Genomic DNA, 18008 nt, shown 5'->3' on the forward strand with positions numbered 1-18008 from the left:
ATGATGGCGAAGCTATAAAAGCTACAAACCAATCACCTGCCTTTATTTAAATCGCCAAACAGATGGCACTCTGGTTTAATAATCATAAGGACATAGCAGAGTTAAGCTGCTGTGCTCTGGTTTCTCCTTGAAGCTGTGTACAGGGCGCTCTCCTCCTTCTCCTCCTCCTCCTCTTCTCACATCTGTGTGCTGCTGGTCAAATCCCCTTAGCTAAATCAAATGGTGCAGGCAATCGGAGCGTCCGTGAAACCATTTCAAAGGTAAGGTCAGCAGGAGCAGGAGGAACAATGGCTTTGTGATATTCCATCTCTCACACAATGTGCTACACATAATTGGAAAGCCTTTGTTATTTGACTCCCATTTGACTATGATGTACAAGATGTGAATACAAACACGACAGGCGTTAACAAAGGGGGGGTGGAGCACTCTCACGCCAAGTTTCCTGCTTTTACATCACAGTTTAGATCAGGCTGGGTTCTACCAACTGAGAGCAATATCTGACTTTGGAGATGGACTTGTCCACTTCAGGCTACCCCCCCTCTCTGTTTCCTGTTTGGTTTCCCATGATGTCTTTTTTTCTCACCTGTGATAAATCCGACTTTTATTCATAATGTTAACAGATTTATCCCACTTAAAATGATCAGGGAATTGATGCATTACGTTGTATAATGGTCTAATGACTGAAGGCCGGGTCACACAAACACTATGTACATTTTGCGCATATTGTGCATATGTGAATTTACGTGGAAAACGCGAGAAACACTGTCGTCTCTGTGTGAAATTTTTACAGATGTATCACAAATGAACCATGTTAAAGCAATGGAAGAAGTGATATAAAAGTTATACATCAGTGGTATACCTGCATGAAGAGTCTGTTAGACATCCGTGGAACGGTCGTGGAAAGCTACAAATTTGCGAATGCATCTCGGAAAAATCCCACACAACTGCTTTAGATTTACGTAATGATTGCGTGTAAACTATGTAAAATGCAAAAACTTTGATCTCAACCGATCAAAAGTTTCGAACCCTCGACGGACATCTACGATTGACAAACGCAAGAAACACCAATGAACTACGTATATCACGCATGTATCACGAAAGACTGAAACTTGATACGTGGAAAATGTGCAAAATGTACGTAGTAGCTGTGTGACACGGACTTGACATATCGGATTTAAGTCTTTAAAAAGTCCAGAGTTTTTGTCCAAAGGAAGAGAGCGTTCACTAGTTAGACCCCGTCACTGCCGCCTCTTTCGGACCGTTTCCCGGTTGACACCATTCGGAATTAGCATGCAGCACCTAAGACAGCCGGCAAACTGTGTCAGGTTCTTTTATAATATTTGCACAGCCATCTGCAGCTAGCTTTATTTAGCACTGGCTTGATGCTGCCGTCTGATAACATCATGCTTTCTGTTTCTCGCACAGGTGAAAGCATCGTTTAAAAGCACTTAAGAGACATTATGGGAAAGGACAGAGGAATGACTGCTAGAAGTACATTATCACAGTAGGAGTGCTTTGAGTAACCTGCATTAGTTCTGTTATGGAGTATAGAGCTGGCTTTAGTCCTACTTAGCAATAGGACTTTTCTACAAATGTATGCCATCAGCTGCATACTTGCAGTGGATCCGTTTATGCGTCTGTGTTCTAATGACTCACTGCTTCATTAGTTAAGACAGAGCATGGGGCCTTAATGAAAACAGAGCTAATGGGATGAGACACAAGAGTGAGTACAAATAACTACAAATGAAACAAACCTAAAATGACATTGTGCATAACATGAGGCTGAGCTCATAGATCTGGAGCGACAGCAAATCCTCATCTTTTGAAATTGTCTCAGGTTAGACTGAAGCAGTCGTGGAAGGGTTCCTGAATTTGCCTTATTTCCTTTTTTTTTTTTAATTGGTTGACACCAAGTACTGCAGCGATGTATCTTTCCTTTTGTGAACTCCTCTGCTCCTCCTTGTTTATATTAAACATGGTGTGACTCAGATTAAAGGGTGACAATTCTGCCTCCAGGCTGTTGCTATGGCAATGCATCTGCTATAGCTATGATAGGCCGTTCATGTTTGATTAATTGGTTTCTTGTTGCCTCTTGGTTTGTGAGGACTCTTAAAGACCAAATCCATAGAAAATGTAAATGAAAAAAAAAGTAGTTCCTTTTACATTTATTTTTCTGAAACTGATGTTTTAGGAAGTGTCGGAATGGCATTCTGAACTAGGATGGGGGAGTTATTTGAAATGCAAAAGCAATGTCTTTGTTCACGGCTGGCTTTTGTGAGCAGCCGCTGAGGCAAACACAGAATCTAATGTCGTGTGAATATTATGAGTTTTCAAAGCGGGCCAGAGCTGCGCACAACATTACTTGGTGGAGCATTTTTACTCGAGCAATCTACTGGGACCAATTATGATTAGAGAGCCAAGCCTTCATCTCTGAACTTCTGCTCCTGTTTATCAAGACCTCATCTGCTCAACCCTTTCAATTTGATCTTTTTAGCTCTCCACTAATGTGTAATGTATTATTTAACTCATAAATGTTTAAAGGAGCTTACAAATGCTAGTTCATCACTTTCTGATCTGTAAATTGCCAAACATTCCCATTTATGCATTGCATTAAAAGCATCCTTTGGTGCTTGCTAATGTTCAGTCCGCATGAATCTTAAAGGAAAACCTTTGATGCAGTTATCATTGCAGACTGAAGATGCTTTGGAGCAGAACACCGTGTTGTTTTGACTCTGTAATTACAGGGGGGTGTTCTTCATGCGGGATAAGGGGGGGGGGGGGTCCACTCTCCAGCTGGGTGCGGCAGTTTTGTTTCTATTTGTGCTTGCAGGAATAGCAAAAGGTGTTGTTTAACGTTGCACTTAGCGATATTTCTTCCTTTCCCAGCCGACTGTGAGCACAATTTCCTCACAGGGGGTTGATGGGATTGTTGATCAATACCATTGACTCTGTCATTGCTTTACCAGCTGCTAAGAGCTTTCGTTTCTTAAGAATTAATTTTTGGGAGCGGAAGGTATAGTCTTCCCTCCTTGTCATATACAACAGCACTAGAGAGGTGCTATTTGTGCCTGAAGATGCATCAGAAGTTAACCCAAAATACAGATTCTCCAAGCAGAAGACTAGAAGCTCTATGAATGACAGTAAGAAGAAAAGTTTAAATAAATACAGTTTACTTTAAAGGGGCAATATTGTGCATTTCTTATGCCATTCAAAATAAACTCTATCCACGTAGATGATATTATATTACCTTTGGCACACTAAAGAACACTTTTTTTGATGAAATATGAGTTAGTTTTCCTACCCAGAAGCAAGATGATTGGATCTCTGAGGCACCGTCTTTCACTCTTTATGGGTGCCGCCCATTTCGTGACGTCAACCTAGTGTCCTCAGTGTGTCTGCTTTTCGCCCCCAAAACAAACATCATCCGAAGTTTTTGCAAAGCTAGATGGGCATATTGCGCATAAAAAGAAAGCGTTTAGCCGTTCACCATTAGCTCCACAGAGAAAGTGTGTGTGTGTGTGTGTGTTAGTCTGGTGGCTGTGCTGGCAGTGCAGACTCTTCCTGGAAGGGGCTGTTCTTCATTTTGCGACATCACAATGTAGGAACCCACTCGTTTTGGGGTTTGGGAGGGGCTTTTTTTTGCTCAGAGCTCACAGGAATACTCAGAAATGGGTGAATGGATCAAAATGCTGCTTTGGGGTTGTACCGTAATTTAGGAGGTTGTGTAGATTTGAACATATTTATGTCATCGATTATTCATGGTGCAGAAGATGTGACACTTAGACTGCTTCACACGTTTTGTTTTAGTTTCTTGTTGCCAGAAGGAAACTTTAGTCAATGGGTGAAGCTTCTGTTTTAAAAAAGAAGGAGATCAAAGTTTTCTTGAAGTTTGGGTCAGTACAGTAATTCGATCTGTGAGGTTTGCTCTGTTCTGTATTTATTTCCGATGAGCATTAACTTTATTTCCAATGTGGCAACGTTTTGCACAACCCATAGAGATCTTCTTAAATGTAAAACAATCGTTTAAAGATTGCACGTTTGGCAATCTTTTTCCACACTGAGTATTGGAGAAGAATGTAAAGTTGGTGTTCTTCTCTTGTCCCAGATGCAGGAGATGGCTTTGCACCACCACCAACAGCAACACCATCACCAGCAGCCCGACGGCGCTCTTTATGACCCCACCCGTAACCACCCCCTGATAAACAACTCACCTTCAATACTGCCAAACCCCATGAGTGCACTGACCCAGCTAAACCCTCTGGTCAGCCGGAGTGCACTGCCTCACGGTTCCCCCTCACCTCCCGGAAGTAAATCAGCCACACCTTCCCCTTCAAGCTCCAATCAGGAGGAGGAGACTGATCCTCATTCGAAGGTACTGATGTGGCTTCTCTGGCTTTGCATTGGTGAAGGTGGAGCAAAAGGGGCTGGCAGTGCTTTTTTTTAGGGGGTTTACAAAGCTAAATGCAGAGGTGATATTTGGGGGAGTTAGGAGGTTTGTGGGGATTTTATTGGGTGTCTGGGAAATGAAGACAGGGGCTTCCCTGCTTCTTTGTGATGTGTAATAGTGTGGAGATAAAAGTTGAGCTCTAATGGACAGCAACTTTCCCCTTTTTTATAAATAGCATTATGAACCAGTTTATCTTTTTTTTTTCTCACATGAACAATTATTTAAATAAAAAGCTGCTTTTACAGAGATTTAAGGGATCATTTATAAGCAATTATTGCTTCTTTTAGTTGATATCCCCTTTTGACACTTTCTAAAATGTATTTTCTCATATATAGACTCGCAAAATGCAGCCATTATTATTATTTTTTGTTTACATTTAGTCACACAAGCAGCCTGAATTGTATTTGTTTGTTTTTTTCAAGTTATTGGAATATGTGGTAAATCGTAAAATGAGTTGAGCAACAATGAGGTTCATTGCTAAAGGAATTTGTATGATCACTTAAAAACCTCGGAAATTGTTAGGATTTGTTTGTGTTAAAAGCACTTCAATTGAGAAAACATGGCACTCAAACAAACGACAATAAACAATTCACATCCTTGTTCATATTTTTTTTAATTCAATAATCCTATTTAAAAAAAATAACACTATCAGTTGGATAAAATATTTTTTTTGCACAGAATTGAGAAAAATGACAGAAAAAAGGCAGAAAAACTCACCTGTGATTAAAAAAAAAAAAAAAAAATTAGTTTTTTATGCCATTAACTCATATGAAGCTTGTTTTAAAGGTTCACGTGCCTAAAGCAGAGACATAAGTAACCAGCTAGCTAATGTCTTTTTTTGATTTGTTTTGCCTCTCAAAGACCTTTCAAAAGCTAATGCTATGTTAGCTTTACACTCATTTAGGCTTAAGCCTCTTTTTTTTTGGTTTCTTTTTAGGCACCTCCTAATATTCTTTCAAATGTTGTTTTTTTTTTAAATAAATATACTATATATTTCAGTAAAGTCTGACAGCATCAAAGCCGTTCACTTTTAATTTATTGGCAAATAGCAAAGAAATCCTGTCAGCTATGCTAATATGCTAACATGGTCAGCTTAAACCAAAGTTATATTTCCTTTGATGGAGATATCCACATACAAACTTAAAGACTAAAGCTATGTTCACTTCGCCCTCGGCAACACGTGTTCAAGCCACCGCTTTCAATTAAAAGCCTATGTTAACGCCCATAAATGCCTGTTTTTGGACATCCATAGTTTCTACAACCGCTTTCATAATCTATGTTCAAGTTGTGCGACCAGTGAAAGCGCATTGTAAGTTCAACCTGGTCAAACTTCTTCCAATCGGGGACTTGGTTTTGGTAGTGATGTATAGATGGCATCCCTTTGAATTAACAGAAGTGCCGACCGTTTGAAAACTGATCGTGAAGGAGAAAAGACTGTGGTTTGCGCGCGGCTAGAATTTTATCACCTCAAGTCTTTCTTATGTCAGAATAAAGCTGTGAAAGAAAATGCCTGGAGCAAAATTAAAATGAGATTTGCATCGCTTACACATTTGGCAACAAGCCTCTGCCAACTGTAGGTGGCGGACATGAGTTGTTAACAGTAGAAAAGAAAAAAGAAGCCTCTCCCGGCTGTCAGCGTTACCACAAGTTTAGCGCATTCCTGAATGCACGTCAGAAGCCGGGTGTGTCCGCAGCTTAATTGCTTTTGCCTTAAATATTTAAAAATACAAATTTACAGTCTTGCTCTATGTATACTACTTCATATCAGACGGATTGTCTTGTTTAGCTTGATTTTATTGTTAGAAAATGTGGAGAACAGCTCTCGGAAATTGCCCAGCATTTCAGCGGATCTGTCCTTACGTCTAGCAGGCAGAATACAAATGAGAGTGTAATTAAACTGGCCCTTTTTTTAGCGGGTTTCACACTCCTTTCTGCTTTCAGCAGCAGCACAGTATGACAAGATGAGGAACCTTTAGTTTAAAAGTCTCTACAGTACATTCCTGTCTCTATACATACATCTGCTGTACTTCTCAGTGCACATGTGAATAAAAACGATTACCATCTCTCCTACCACTAAGTAATTCCGTTTGCTCTTTCCAATTTATTTTGAGACCACATCAAAGCCAGAGCAGATACATCAGGCAATTTAAAATTCTTTTCACCCCTGGCATAAGAAGTCTGAATTTATGAATTGCTGAGCAACAGCAAAATGAAGACTTGAGAAGTTTGGATAAATTCAAAAGCACCTGTTATTTTTTTGACAATGTAAGGTGTGTGTGCGTGTGGATTGGAGGGGGTTACTGTTGTTAGGGTCCTCTGTGAGAGTTGTTGTCAGTGAAACATTGCTGCAATATTGAAAGTTTGCTAATATGAACAGGGGAATTAAATTATGAAGTTAATGAAGTCAGAATGCCTCACCTGGACCTGGTGTTATAAGCGTTCATATGAAATGTAATTATTCATTCTGGCTTTTTGTTTTTTTTCCCTGCTCACAATGTGTTTGAGATTAGTGTACTCGATTTCAGCGTCAATCATTTTTGTGCGCTGATGCTCTTGCAGATCACAGGGGAGAAGCGGCCATCTTCGGAGATCATGAAGCCCAAGCCCAAACCCCCAAAGAAGAAGAAAAAGAAGGACCCCAATGAACCGACGAAGCCCGTGTCGGCGTACGCCCTGTTCTTCAGGGACACCCAGGCGGCCATCAAGGGGCAGAACCCCAACGCCACCTTTGGAGACGTCTCCAAAATAGTGGCCTCCATGTGGGACGGCCTGGGGGAGGAGCAGAAACAGGTACGTCCACACACTCAAAGCGCAGAGGCTTCAGGGCAACGGCAGAATGTAAACATCTGAAGGAAGAAACTATATGACTGTTTGGACTATTTTATTGCACTTCCACAAAGAACTAAACATTCAGAAATGGTAGGAAAACAACATAAATTCAGTGCTTGACTTTCAAAGTTTGAGGTCATTAGTTTTTGCAAATTTTCATTTAACATTTGGTTTAAATCTTATTTTCCTAAAATTTTTCATTTTATTGTTTTTTTTATAACTTAGGCAAGTCAAATATCCAGGTTATAATACATTTAATAATCTAAAAGATTGACCAAGCTAACTGCTTACATTGATAATAATAATAATAAAAATAATAATAATAATAATAAAGAAAACCACAAGGTCACTTTACAGTTACAATTGTATTTTATATGTAATACTTCAATTTTAGGTCATGAGCCGGCAACCTTCCACAATATAAGCCATTTGGTTCAGTTTCCTGCAACATTTCATCATAAAAGAACCATTTGGTTCAGTTTCCTAAAATATTTCAAAATAAAAGAACCATTTGGTCCAGTTTCTTACAGTTTCAAACTCTCACTCCACTGTTTAGAAAAATACACTTCATGTATATTTTTGTGATCCTTAAGCCATTCATTTAAATAAATGATCTTTTAAATATTTGCAACAGTTGAATTATAGTGAGAAATAATTCGTTTTTTATTGATGAAGTAAAAAACATTTTTTTGTATTTAACAATTGAAAATCTTTTTCACTTTTGACAAAAAATGTCTCACTTCCACTGAGCTGTCCGGTCCGGTCCGGTCCGGTATTTGGAGCATTTCGATTATAAAATGGATCCATTAGTCAGACTGAATCGTACCATTTTTGGGCCCCTGTTGGTTGTGGGTCCATAGAAAAATTGAACTGATCGGTTAGAGTGGAGCTACTGTTGAAACTCGTGGCTGAGGGACCTACAATTCAGTTCAATTCAACTTTACTTAAATAGCCCAATATTTTAACTCAGTTGTCTCAACAGGTTTCACACCGGGAATTGTACGAAACATAAAATCTGTCATAAAATACAATAGGTGATTCCCAAACTAAACAGACTACGCTAAACTGTGCATGTGCCGTGACGGTCCAGCATTGCTCACCTGATTGCCAGGACCGTTCTAAACGGGACCGGACCAATGCGGACCAATCAGTGGAAACAAAGCTCAAGTTACTTTCAAAATAAAATACACCTTGTGTCAAATAAGACACAGGAAGAAAAAATAAACCTCAGTAGTTATGTCTAATTTGCAAATGTTTTAGAGGTCAGTTAACTGTAAACCTATACAGCAATAATACTCTTAGCAGGAGTCAAATCTTTATGCACACATTGCAGTTTCATTCACTGTAGTAGTCATGTATTAGCCTTCAGTTAGGAGTTTTGACAGTATTTTTAGCTTTAACGGTCAGACAATGATACATGTGCAGAAAGACTTTGTCATTATAAGATTATTAATCATTATATATTTAAAAAAACACAGAATCTTTATTGCAACTAATTATATTTAAACCTTTCCTTCCATGGGGATGGGATGAAATGAGCAGAACAATGAGACAGCCTGATGATCATGCTCAGACTCATATTTTTAGAATATCCAGTCAGGCCACAGCTCATTGGGTGTCAAATAAAGGCACCTGTCTCCATGACAAAGTGCAGCCCATTCTCCACAGCCCCAGCCGCGATCTGCTGAACCCCATCCAGCACGTGTCTCTTTTTCCTCCCACAGAACCTTCTTTATACGCTGGACTTTGGAGGCCGTCTGTCCCTTCTATTTGCAGTTAATTTCTGCCGCCTTCACAGAGGCTCTTCACCATGAATCTTCATTTCGCCACTGACACTCTTGAATGTGAATTCCTCATTTCCTGTCCTTTTATTTATATCTGTTGCCTGGTGATTTGATCATGCTGGGAATACAAGATTAGCAATTGCCTTGTCCTTGGTTTTGCCTCAAGGACATCTGCTCCAGAAATGTTATTGTTTGTGCTCCTTAACTCTTCGCCTCCTGGCTTCTCTTTCACTTTGTGCCCCCCCCCCCCCCCCCCCCCTTATCAAAGGTGCATTTGTCCTTCACAGTTGAACCCGGGAACAAAAAAGAAACAAAAAAATGAGGCTAACAAAACCACAGCTCCATTTATTAAAAAAGAAAAATCCCCCCTCCATTTAGTGTGTCACTCCACGGCTAAATTTTTGATTTGTTTGTGCATTCATGTGTTTAATCAAACGTGTCACCTCGCAGGACACATAATTAACTTGAGGTAATGATGCCATTATGCAATAAAATATAGCACCCCGTCTGGGCAATAACCTTGTGATTGCTTTAATTATTCTCACCGACTTGCACAGTATTCATGACAGTGCAGCAAATGCATGACATTTGAAAATGGGATACAGAAGAAATTCTTAAATTCTCCATTCCTAGCAGGAATCATACAGGTATGTATTCTAATATTCAAAAAGTGAAAAAAATAACACAGTGGATGGGAAAGATTTTCCATTTTTTCTACTCAGCTCTTTAAAGTCCAACTCCGATCATCTATTGATTTATTCGCAAAGCATTTCCTGTGGTATTTTAATTATGATTATGTCTTTTTTTTTTTGTCAAAATGTTTTGGGAAAATGTTTATTAGCTTCGCATCTGAGGTGTTGACGGGTTTGCTGACATGCCGCGTCCCCTTCCCATCATCCCGTTTACACACTCTCTCCCTCTAGCTTTCAGCCCCCCCTCACAACCCCAACCTAACATTACCAGTGCAACAAGCATGGTGAGCAAAATCGGAACAATCAAGTTGTACAGTTTTGAGCGGTAAGCAGCTCAGACGAGGAAAATGTAGCCGTACATGGATCTATTTGTTTACAAGGGGATGCATGAGAATGAAGCGGAGCAGGGAGCTAGTGGCCTGCCATGGTAACATCTCCGTCAATGCGACAAGCTTTTTCCAAAAACAATTTTTTCATCTGCTCTGGATTTTTCAGTGATTTGAAAAAAAAAAATACTTGGAAATGTTAAGAACATGTTAAAAACACCAAAAATACTATTTTCATCCGAGTGGGACTCTAAAGAGAACATTCCCTCTTTTCACGTAGATTTGCGTGTTTAGAAATAAAAAACGTGTTTTGCTCTCATCAGATCTCACATTCAAGTGAATGCCCAGCTTTTATACTATTTCCTAAATCTTGTATTCATTTTTATACATAAAAAGTTCACTATGGCTAAAAACTAAATTCAGCTACAATGGATTCATATTGGTAAAAAGTGTAGGTGGATCCTGAAAAATGACACGTTTTGCTGGTTTGGAGATCCAAACATATCTTTATTGGGGGATTACACAAATAAAAAGATTAAACTGACATTTCTGAAGCAACAGAGGTAGGAACAATTTGAAATAATGATCAAGTATTCAAAAACATTAATAATTTAAGTTTGAGCTTTGTGAATGTGGGGAGGCTGTCAGATATCAGAATAGAGTGGAGCAGGGAGCTTGTGACTTGCTGTAGTAGCTTCTACATCAGACCTACAGGCTTGAAAAGAAATACCCTGAAATGGCATTTGTAAGCATTTGTAAATCTCCTCCATCATTAAACAAATGCCACAATAACATGTTAAAAACACCATTTCCCTCTAACTTTATCTTTAAAAAGCTTTCAAAATTCACATTTAGTTTCCCTCCTCTTTTCATGCACTGGGACACTATTTGATCTTCTTCTACATGGGCTGTCATGTCATCTGGATGGGACCTGTGAGGTGTGTTTCATGAAGTTGCAGTCAGACCTTGTGGAGCCATGCAGGAGCTCCAGAATGTAAACATGACCCAGAGCTCCTGTTTTCAATTACCTATAGCTGTGCTCCAACAAGCCACCAAGCAAAACTCATTTAAATGCAGTGAATGTGTTGTTTTTTGATAGGAAATGATAAGAAGTTAGACTTTTTTATTTTTTCAACTCCTGTGATTTCTTTTGTTTAGCTCCAGCTTGTGTTCAGGCACATTGTGCAGCACTATCCTTGAGCTTGGCAGAACAAAGTCTCCACTTTTCTTTCTTTATTTTTTTTGAGATGCATGTTTATGCTCATATTTTGTTTTTTATTAAAATGTTTTTACAGCACTTTTTTTTTTTATATTCCCAGAGGCCTTTGCTTTATAGAGCAAGATCAATGCGTTGTTGGACTGCGTTGTTCCTGAAGGTGACTTCTTGTTAAAGCTGCCCCAGAAAACAAAAGAGTTATTTATTTGTTCTTTTCCTTTTTTTCTGAGCAGAAAAGGAACAGTCGCATGTTTTTACAGCAGTGATCACGAACGGTAATGAAAGGTTTTGTGGAAGCAGGAGGACAGATCTTGGTTTGAGTGACCCTGTGTTTTGGATATCTTTATTGGTAGAAAATCGGCAAGAAAAAAACATTTACCGCTATGGGCATCATTTTGAACTGCATCAATTCCATTAAAAGTATTTTCTATGTTTTTTTTTTTGTATTTTTCTGCTGTTTTCATCGTCTCCGCCACCTTTCAGTCTTGTAGTTCCAGGCTAATCACTCCCCTCGGTGTCAGCGGGGCGCAGGGTTATTGTCTCCTGTAATTAACTGCTTATCAAACAAGAACAATTCATTAAGGTACAATTAGGGGCTAATTCAGGCGGGACACCTCTGTCAGGAAGGCGGTGGAGGCGCGTGCTCTCTCCGCACAGCGTTGTTATTCTTAATTCACACTGACCTGCAGTCTTTGACGGCTTCAACCGCTAATGAATCTGCACACTTTGGAATAATTAGACATCCTTAGGCCCGATCATTTATTTAAAAGTGTCTGTCGCCGCGTGAGTCATTCGCCGTGCTAAATTAATTTGAAAAGAAAACTGCTAGAAGTCGTTGGAGGTTGTTAGAGATGTGCATGTGGATGTGTCGGTGTGTAATAGGTGAGTTTGTTTGTTTTTAACTCCCGTTTTATTTATAAAAGCCTGAAGATTGACGGAAGAAAGAGGAACACTGTCATAAATAGGGATGAGTTGATAGAGTAAACAGCATTTTGTTTGAGTAAGAGATTGCATCCACGTCTCGTCTGGGTGTGTTTGTCTGTTTGTGGATGTGCTTGCCAACCTGTGTGCGTTTGGCCTCACATGAATGCTCGATGGTGACTCTTTTGCAGGGTTTTAAAAAGCGATGACGCTCCCTGACCGCCTCACAGAGGATCAGTAATTCCTCTTCGCTCTCACATTAAACTGAGATCTGAGTCTTCTTCATTGCTTTAAGGGGGAACTTTTTGCAACTTCCTGCATCAAAAAAGGCAGCGACAACTTTTATTGATTGACGCCTGATGACATTAGCTTGTCTCACATGATGCCTGTTCCGACTGCTTTTTTGCAGTTTAAAGTATGTTGTTTGTTTTTTTTCCCTCTCCTCTATTTCCTGTGAATGATTTGCAGGGACATCAGATCTGCAGTCCTCTTGGAAAGCTGTACACATAGTGACAAACAGCTACTACATTTTGTTATTTTTGCACAATCTGTCTTGACGTTTCATTTCTAAAATGTTCTAAGAAGTGAACGGCTGACATGCGCGCCGTTAAATCTCCTTGATCGTTTTTCCTCGTCGTCCTCCTCGTGAGGCCAACGTTTGGTTCATATCAGTGAACGTGGATCGCACGGCGGTCATTGTGCTCCTTAGCTTTGCCTCCTGTTTAAAACGTTGTTGTTGTGTTTGCCCCTGCAGAGCTACAAGAGGAAAACAGAGGCTGCTAAGAAGGAGTACCTGAAAGCCCTGGCCGCCTACAGAGCCAGTCTGGTTTCCAAGGTAACAAGCAGGGGTCACATCTTTGATATACATGGGTCAGTGGTGATATAAGGGATGATAAATTAGACAGAATTCCTTTTAGTCTCATTTCAGGGAAAACGTCCACTAGCTGCAGCACGTTTGTGTGTGTGTTTGTGTGTGTGTGTGTGTGTTTTTGTTTTTTTTACTAAGTGCATGTGTGTGAGCAGCTTTGCATGTGCTCAGAAGAGAGCAGTGAAAATTAGGCCTGAAACACACCCGATTTATAACCTGGGGAGAAAGGGAGAGTAAAAGTCCTCATAGGTGTGTATTTGTGAGTCATCAGTGTGCGCATGTGAGAGTGGACATCATTTGCTGTCCTCCCGGTGTTTGTGTCCTCCCCAGTGGGCTGCTAATGTGTTGGCTGAGGTTCGCTCACACCTACTGCTCTCCCTTTGAAGCAGGTTAGCCTAGAACATAAACAACAAAAAAGTAGAGACGTACGCTGAAACGGCTCTGAAAATGTATGGATTTAAATGCCGTTGCATGTTCAAATTCAGCCTATAAATTGCATTAGCATATAGCGAGCACCTCCTCTTCCTCCCTCCTCCCCCGGGTTGTAGCACACTTCCTCTCAAGCTCATGGGCCGAAAACAAGCACCTTGATTAAAGCATGAATAGTTAATTCATCAGCCTCTTCAGCGCAAAACACTTTCTACTAAAACGACTATTCTCATCGCTTGTCTTTTGTGCAATTAGACATTCATGGCAGAGCTCCTACACACAGGCTTGATTGATGCCATATGCTGGTAGATTGCTAGTCAAGAAAATTTGACTGACAAAAAAAAAAAAAAAAAAAAACCTGCAGACCTTCACTTCACTCATTCAGGAGCAGCCAATCTGAATGCAGGACTGCATCTCATCATTCAGCACGACTCCCTCTTCTTTTAATTATCAGTGAAGGAGTCTTTTCAGCGTGAATCGAGCTGGGTGGAACTGAACGTAATCGCTGGATCATTTCAAAAGATTTACATTCTCACTGTGCACCTGTTGCCTTTTTGTTCCGTGACACTCGGGAGGGCGAAAAAGAAAAGTTTGATTGCGGCTATGTGTCACCGCGCATCCTCAATGCTCATCGGAAATAAAACACGGAATGATTATTAAAAAAGTTTACCAGGGAAAAGTGATGGATAAGAAACATAAAGCATTGCAGTAAAGGAGAGATGCTTCTGCAGAAAGTGGCTGCGTGCCATCCAAACTTTATTTAGACTGAAAAAACGACAGATCACAGAAGCAGCACACATTTGAATCAGCCATGATGTAACATTTTCCTATTGGGTAAGGGTTTTTTTGTAAAAAAAAAAAAAAAGGTTCATATTGTATATATTCTGAAGATTGCTCTTATTTTTTAAATGGGGGGTGGGGGGCAGAAGACTTTGGAAGGGTGGCAAATGAGAAGCATTGCTCCTCTCAGCACAAAGTATTGTGGATCAAATAAGCCAACTGTGTAAATCAATGAATTCGAACTGTGGTATTTAGTCAAATCTGTCAATACTATTTTCTTAACACACGAGTTTTCCCAAAATAAAAATGTCCTCTTGCCATAGCATGGAAACAGCATGGATTTTGGTAAGGCTGGGGTGCTGACGGCTCAGATCGGCCGACAGTTTGAGGGAGTCAAGATTTCATTTAAAAAATTGCTTTTTTTTAATTTCTGCAATGCCTTATGAAGCTTGTACTAATGATTTCTCAATCTTTATAATTATACTGGTGGACTCCAAAACTTGGTGGGCAAAGCTTTTTGCTGGGGGGGGGCTACTGCCCCCCTTTGCCCCCCTGTTGCTCCGCCCCCGTTGACGGATGGAAGAATGGATGGATGGATGGGTGGATGGATGGATGGATGAATAATTGAAATGTTGTTATATATATAAAGGAAACTAGAAGGGTCTATATCATGTTTCATTAAGCCTTTCGGAGTAAATTATATCTATATTTATGATATTTTATTACATTTGGCACACTTTTAAAAGAAACATGAGTTATTTTCGCAGCTTATTTTCCGACCCAGAAGTAAGACAACTTGATTTCTGAGGCTCCGCCTTTCTTTCCTTGTGAGTGCCGCCAACTTCATGATGTCAACCTCAGAGCAGAGGTTTTTAAAGAAACACACGGAAAAATATTTAAAAAAATCACTTTGAGGTTGTTTTCTGTGAGGAATTAACATTGTAATAAATTTAAAAACTCAAAAAAGTTGATTATGCATGATGTAGGTCCTTTAAAATGTTCCAATTTAGGCTAAAAAGTATTCAGTTTCTACATTAGTCGTATAGGATCTACTGTATAGTAGATTTGCTGTACTTGCACTCAAGTATACTTAATAAAATAAACTTCAAGTGTAGTACTTTGTGCTGTGTAAGTGTCCTCTGCAGCAAGAGATGGGTTGTTTCCTCACTAAATGACCATTAGCTCTATCCTTGAGACAGACATAAGATCATGTTCTCCTTTCTATCTTCATGCTTCACGCTTTATGTATACAGAAACTCTTCTGATGTTTCATGGTATACATTTTTGAGTAAATACATTAGAACACTGTATTGCTTTGACTGATAGAAAGCAGAACTAGTATTCAGGAATGTCTCTAAAACGGTTCTTATGCTGTCAAGCTAAGCCTGGATTTTTTTTTGGTGTGTGAAAGTGCTTCACATTAAGTCCAGAGCTGTCAGCTGTTCAATGCCTGAAACTAAGCAAAACAGCAAAGAGCAGCTCAACCTGCTGTCAAGTCAGAAGCAAAAGTCCTTTCACCTTCAGTGTCATTGTTCAAAGAAGAGTGAAGGACGCACAACAGAACATCACTTGAAAATTTGTTATGTTTTGTCCATCGAAGCAAAAATTGAAACGATTCTTGAAACCTTTGCAAACACTTTCAACTTGTTACATGGTGGCTGTGTTACTTTCTCTGAGTTTGAGTTCAGGAGACAGACAGCAAGAGACAGAAAATTATGTTCCTGCTTTTAAGAGAAAAGAATCGTGTTATTTTCCTCATTTCTGTAATGTGTTATGATAAAAGTGGAAGAATTAGAAACAGGAAACTATTTAGTAAATTCGGAAGATGACACAAAAACAACGCGCATCAGCAGATTCTTCAAGATTAGACTGACTTTTTTGAAAATCGTTGGCGTTGTCATGGATGCAGACGGCGGCAGTCAGGCGGCAGACAAGGATGACGCCATTATGAAATCGGGCCACAGCTGCGTGTCCGTAGGGGCGGAGTCCGCGGGATCGCTGGCCGGCAGCAGCTCTGATTGGAAGATGTGTAAATGTCTCCGTATGGATATGGTGGCTGTCCATATCCAGTGTCACCCGGCGGCATGTAAAAATGCAACCAACGCTTCCCGATTACAAATGCCGATGCGTGGCCACCTGCTGATTTTAGCTGCAAAAACGGTGGCATTTCAGCAGATGTGAGATATGGGAGATGTGCCGGCAAAACTCAAACCCATCATGGATGAACGCCTCAAGCTACATTGACAACGCCATCTGAAACGCTCAGTTACAACGACCACATAAATGCGCTTAAGGCCTGTTCCAGGCTTCCGTGTTCAAAACTCTTGCAGTAACGCATAGATGTGCAACTTTCCATTCGACTTTTTTCAGGCAAATGGAAAAAACGCCCTGCCATCAAACGCAAGTTAAAAGTTAAACTTGGTTGACCTTTGACCAATCAGAGACCCTGATTAGTGGTGCTGTATGGATGACGTCCTTTTTAATTCATGGAGATGCCAATCATTTGAACATTGATTTGAAATAAATAAATACGCTTGTCCCCTGATGGAATTCTATGGCACCAAGTCTTTCAAATATCGGAATAGAGCTGTGAAATAAAAACCTGCAGAAAGTTTGCACCAACATGCCTCTTCCAACTGAAAGTGGAGGACATGCGCTAGGAAACAGTAGAAAAGGAATAAAAAGGAAGAATCCCCTCTCGTTTTGTCTAATGTGACCCGTGTTTTGCCCCTACTTGAATGTGCGTCACATACCCGGCGTAGCGTCACAAACAGAGCGGTTTTCATTTTGTGCTTTCAGACGTATAACGATCCAGGGGAAACAAAAGGTTCCCAAACGAGCCAGGCTTCTCCACACATGATGCCAGGAAACCCGCCGCTCTACAGCGTGCCACACCCCCCTCAGGCGTCGTCACCGTACCTGGGGCCGGGGGCCTTCCCTCTCTCTGACCTGCAGAGCTACGCGGGACACGCCCCTCGCCACGCTCTGTCCCAGACGCTCAGCCAATCACAGATGCTGCCCAGCATTAGTGCCTCGCCCCCTTCCTCCTTCCAGATCAGCCCCCCCCTTCACCCCCACCAGCAGCTCTCCCTGCATCAGAGCTCGCTCCTCAACCAGCCAATCCGCATGCAGCAGGTCCAGTCCCAGTCAATCATTTCTCAGCAAATGGGGATTCAGGCTTCTCTGCACTCCCCCCCACCCGGGCAGCAGGTACAAAAGCAGAACAGAGACCCACGGTGATGTGGTTTGTTTCCATATCCAAAAAATAATCCAATGCTTTTGTTGATGCTCTCCTGTTTAGGGGTTTTCCCACCTCCAGTCAGAATACCAGAAGAGCATCGGCGGTTCCCAGTCTCCAGGAGCTCCTGGCTCTGGTCCAGGTCCTGGAGTGGCTCAGACCCATGACTGGGATGGTGAATACTGCAACCGCGAGTGTGGGAACCACTGCAGGTGAGTGCACATGGACTGAAAACCTGAACAGACACACCTGATCTGACCGGTCGCTGCAGAGAAACAAGTATGAATGACGTATAGCACGCATTAATCACGAAAGACTAAAATTTCATATGCGGAAAATGCGCAAAATTTATCATAGAATCATAGAATTTTAAGGGGGTAAAGACCCACTCCGATTAACCTTTGACCTATTAGCTTTCCCGTAGTCTTCTAATTACGATTATGATGTTTTTAAAATAAATTGAAAAAAAAACTGTCGT

At 40.6% G+C, this 18008-nt stretch overlaps 1 protein-coding gene across 5 annotated transcripts in view; it reads left to right on the plus strand.

Annotated features, from left to right (window-relative positions):
• tox2 (TOX high mobility group box family member 2) overlaps nt 1-18008 on the plus strand; it is a 110397-nt gene that overhangs the window by 89646 nt on the left and 2743 nt on the right. For 4 of the 5 annotated variants that reach the window (XM_020703201.2, XM_011474913.3, XM_011474912.3 and 1 more), the window contains 5 exons: nt 4106-4372; nt 7007-7237; nt 12970-13050; nt 17092-17502; nt 17594-17742. In XM_020703201.2, the coding sequence (XP_020558860.1) occupies nt 4106-4372; nt 7007-7237; nt 12970-13050; nt 17092-17502; nt 17594-17742 (1139 nt within the window). The remainder of the gene's footprint in view (nt 1-4105; nt 4373-7006; nt 7238-12969; nt 13051-17091; nt 17503-17593; nt 17743-18008) is intronic. The other variant, XM_011474914.3, reaches the window with a different exon arrangement.

The sequence above is a fragment of the Oryzias latipes genome, chromosome 5, assembly GCF_002234675.1.
Source record: "Oryzias latipes chromosome 5, ASM223467v1".
Taxonomy (NCBI): domain Eukaryota; kingdom Metazoa; phylum Chordata; class Actinopteri; order Beloniformes; family Adrianichthyidae; genus Oryzias; species Oryzias latipes.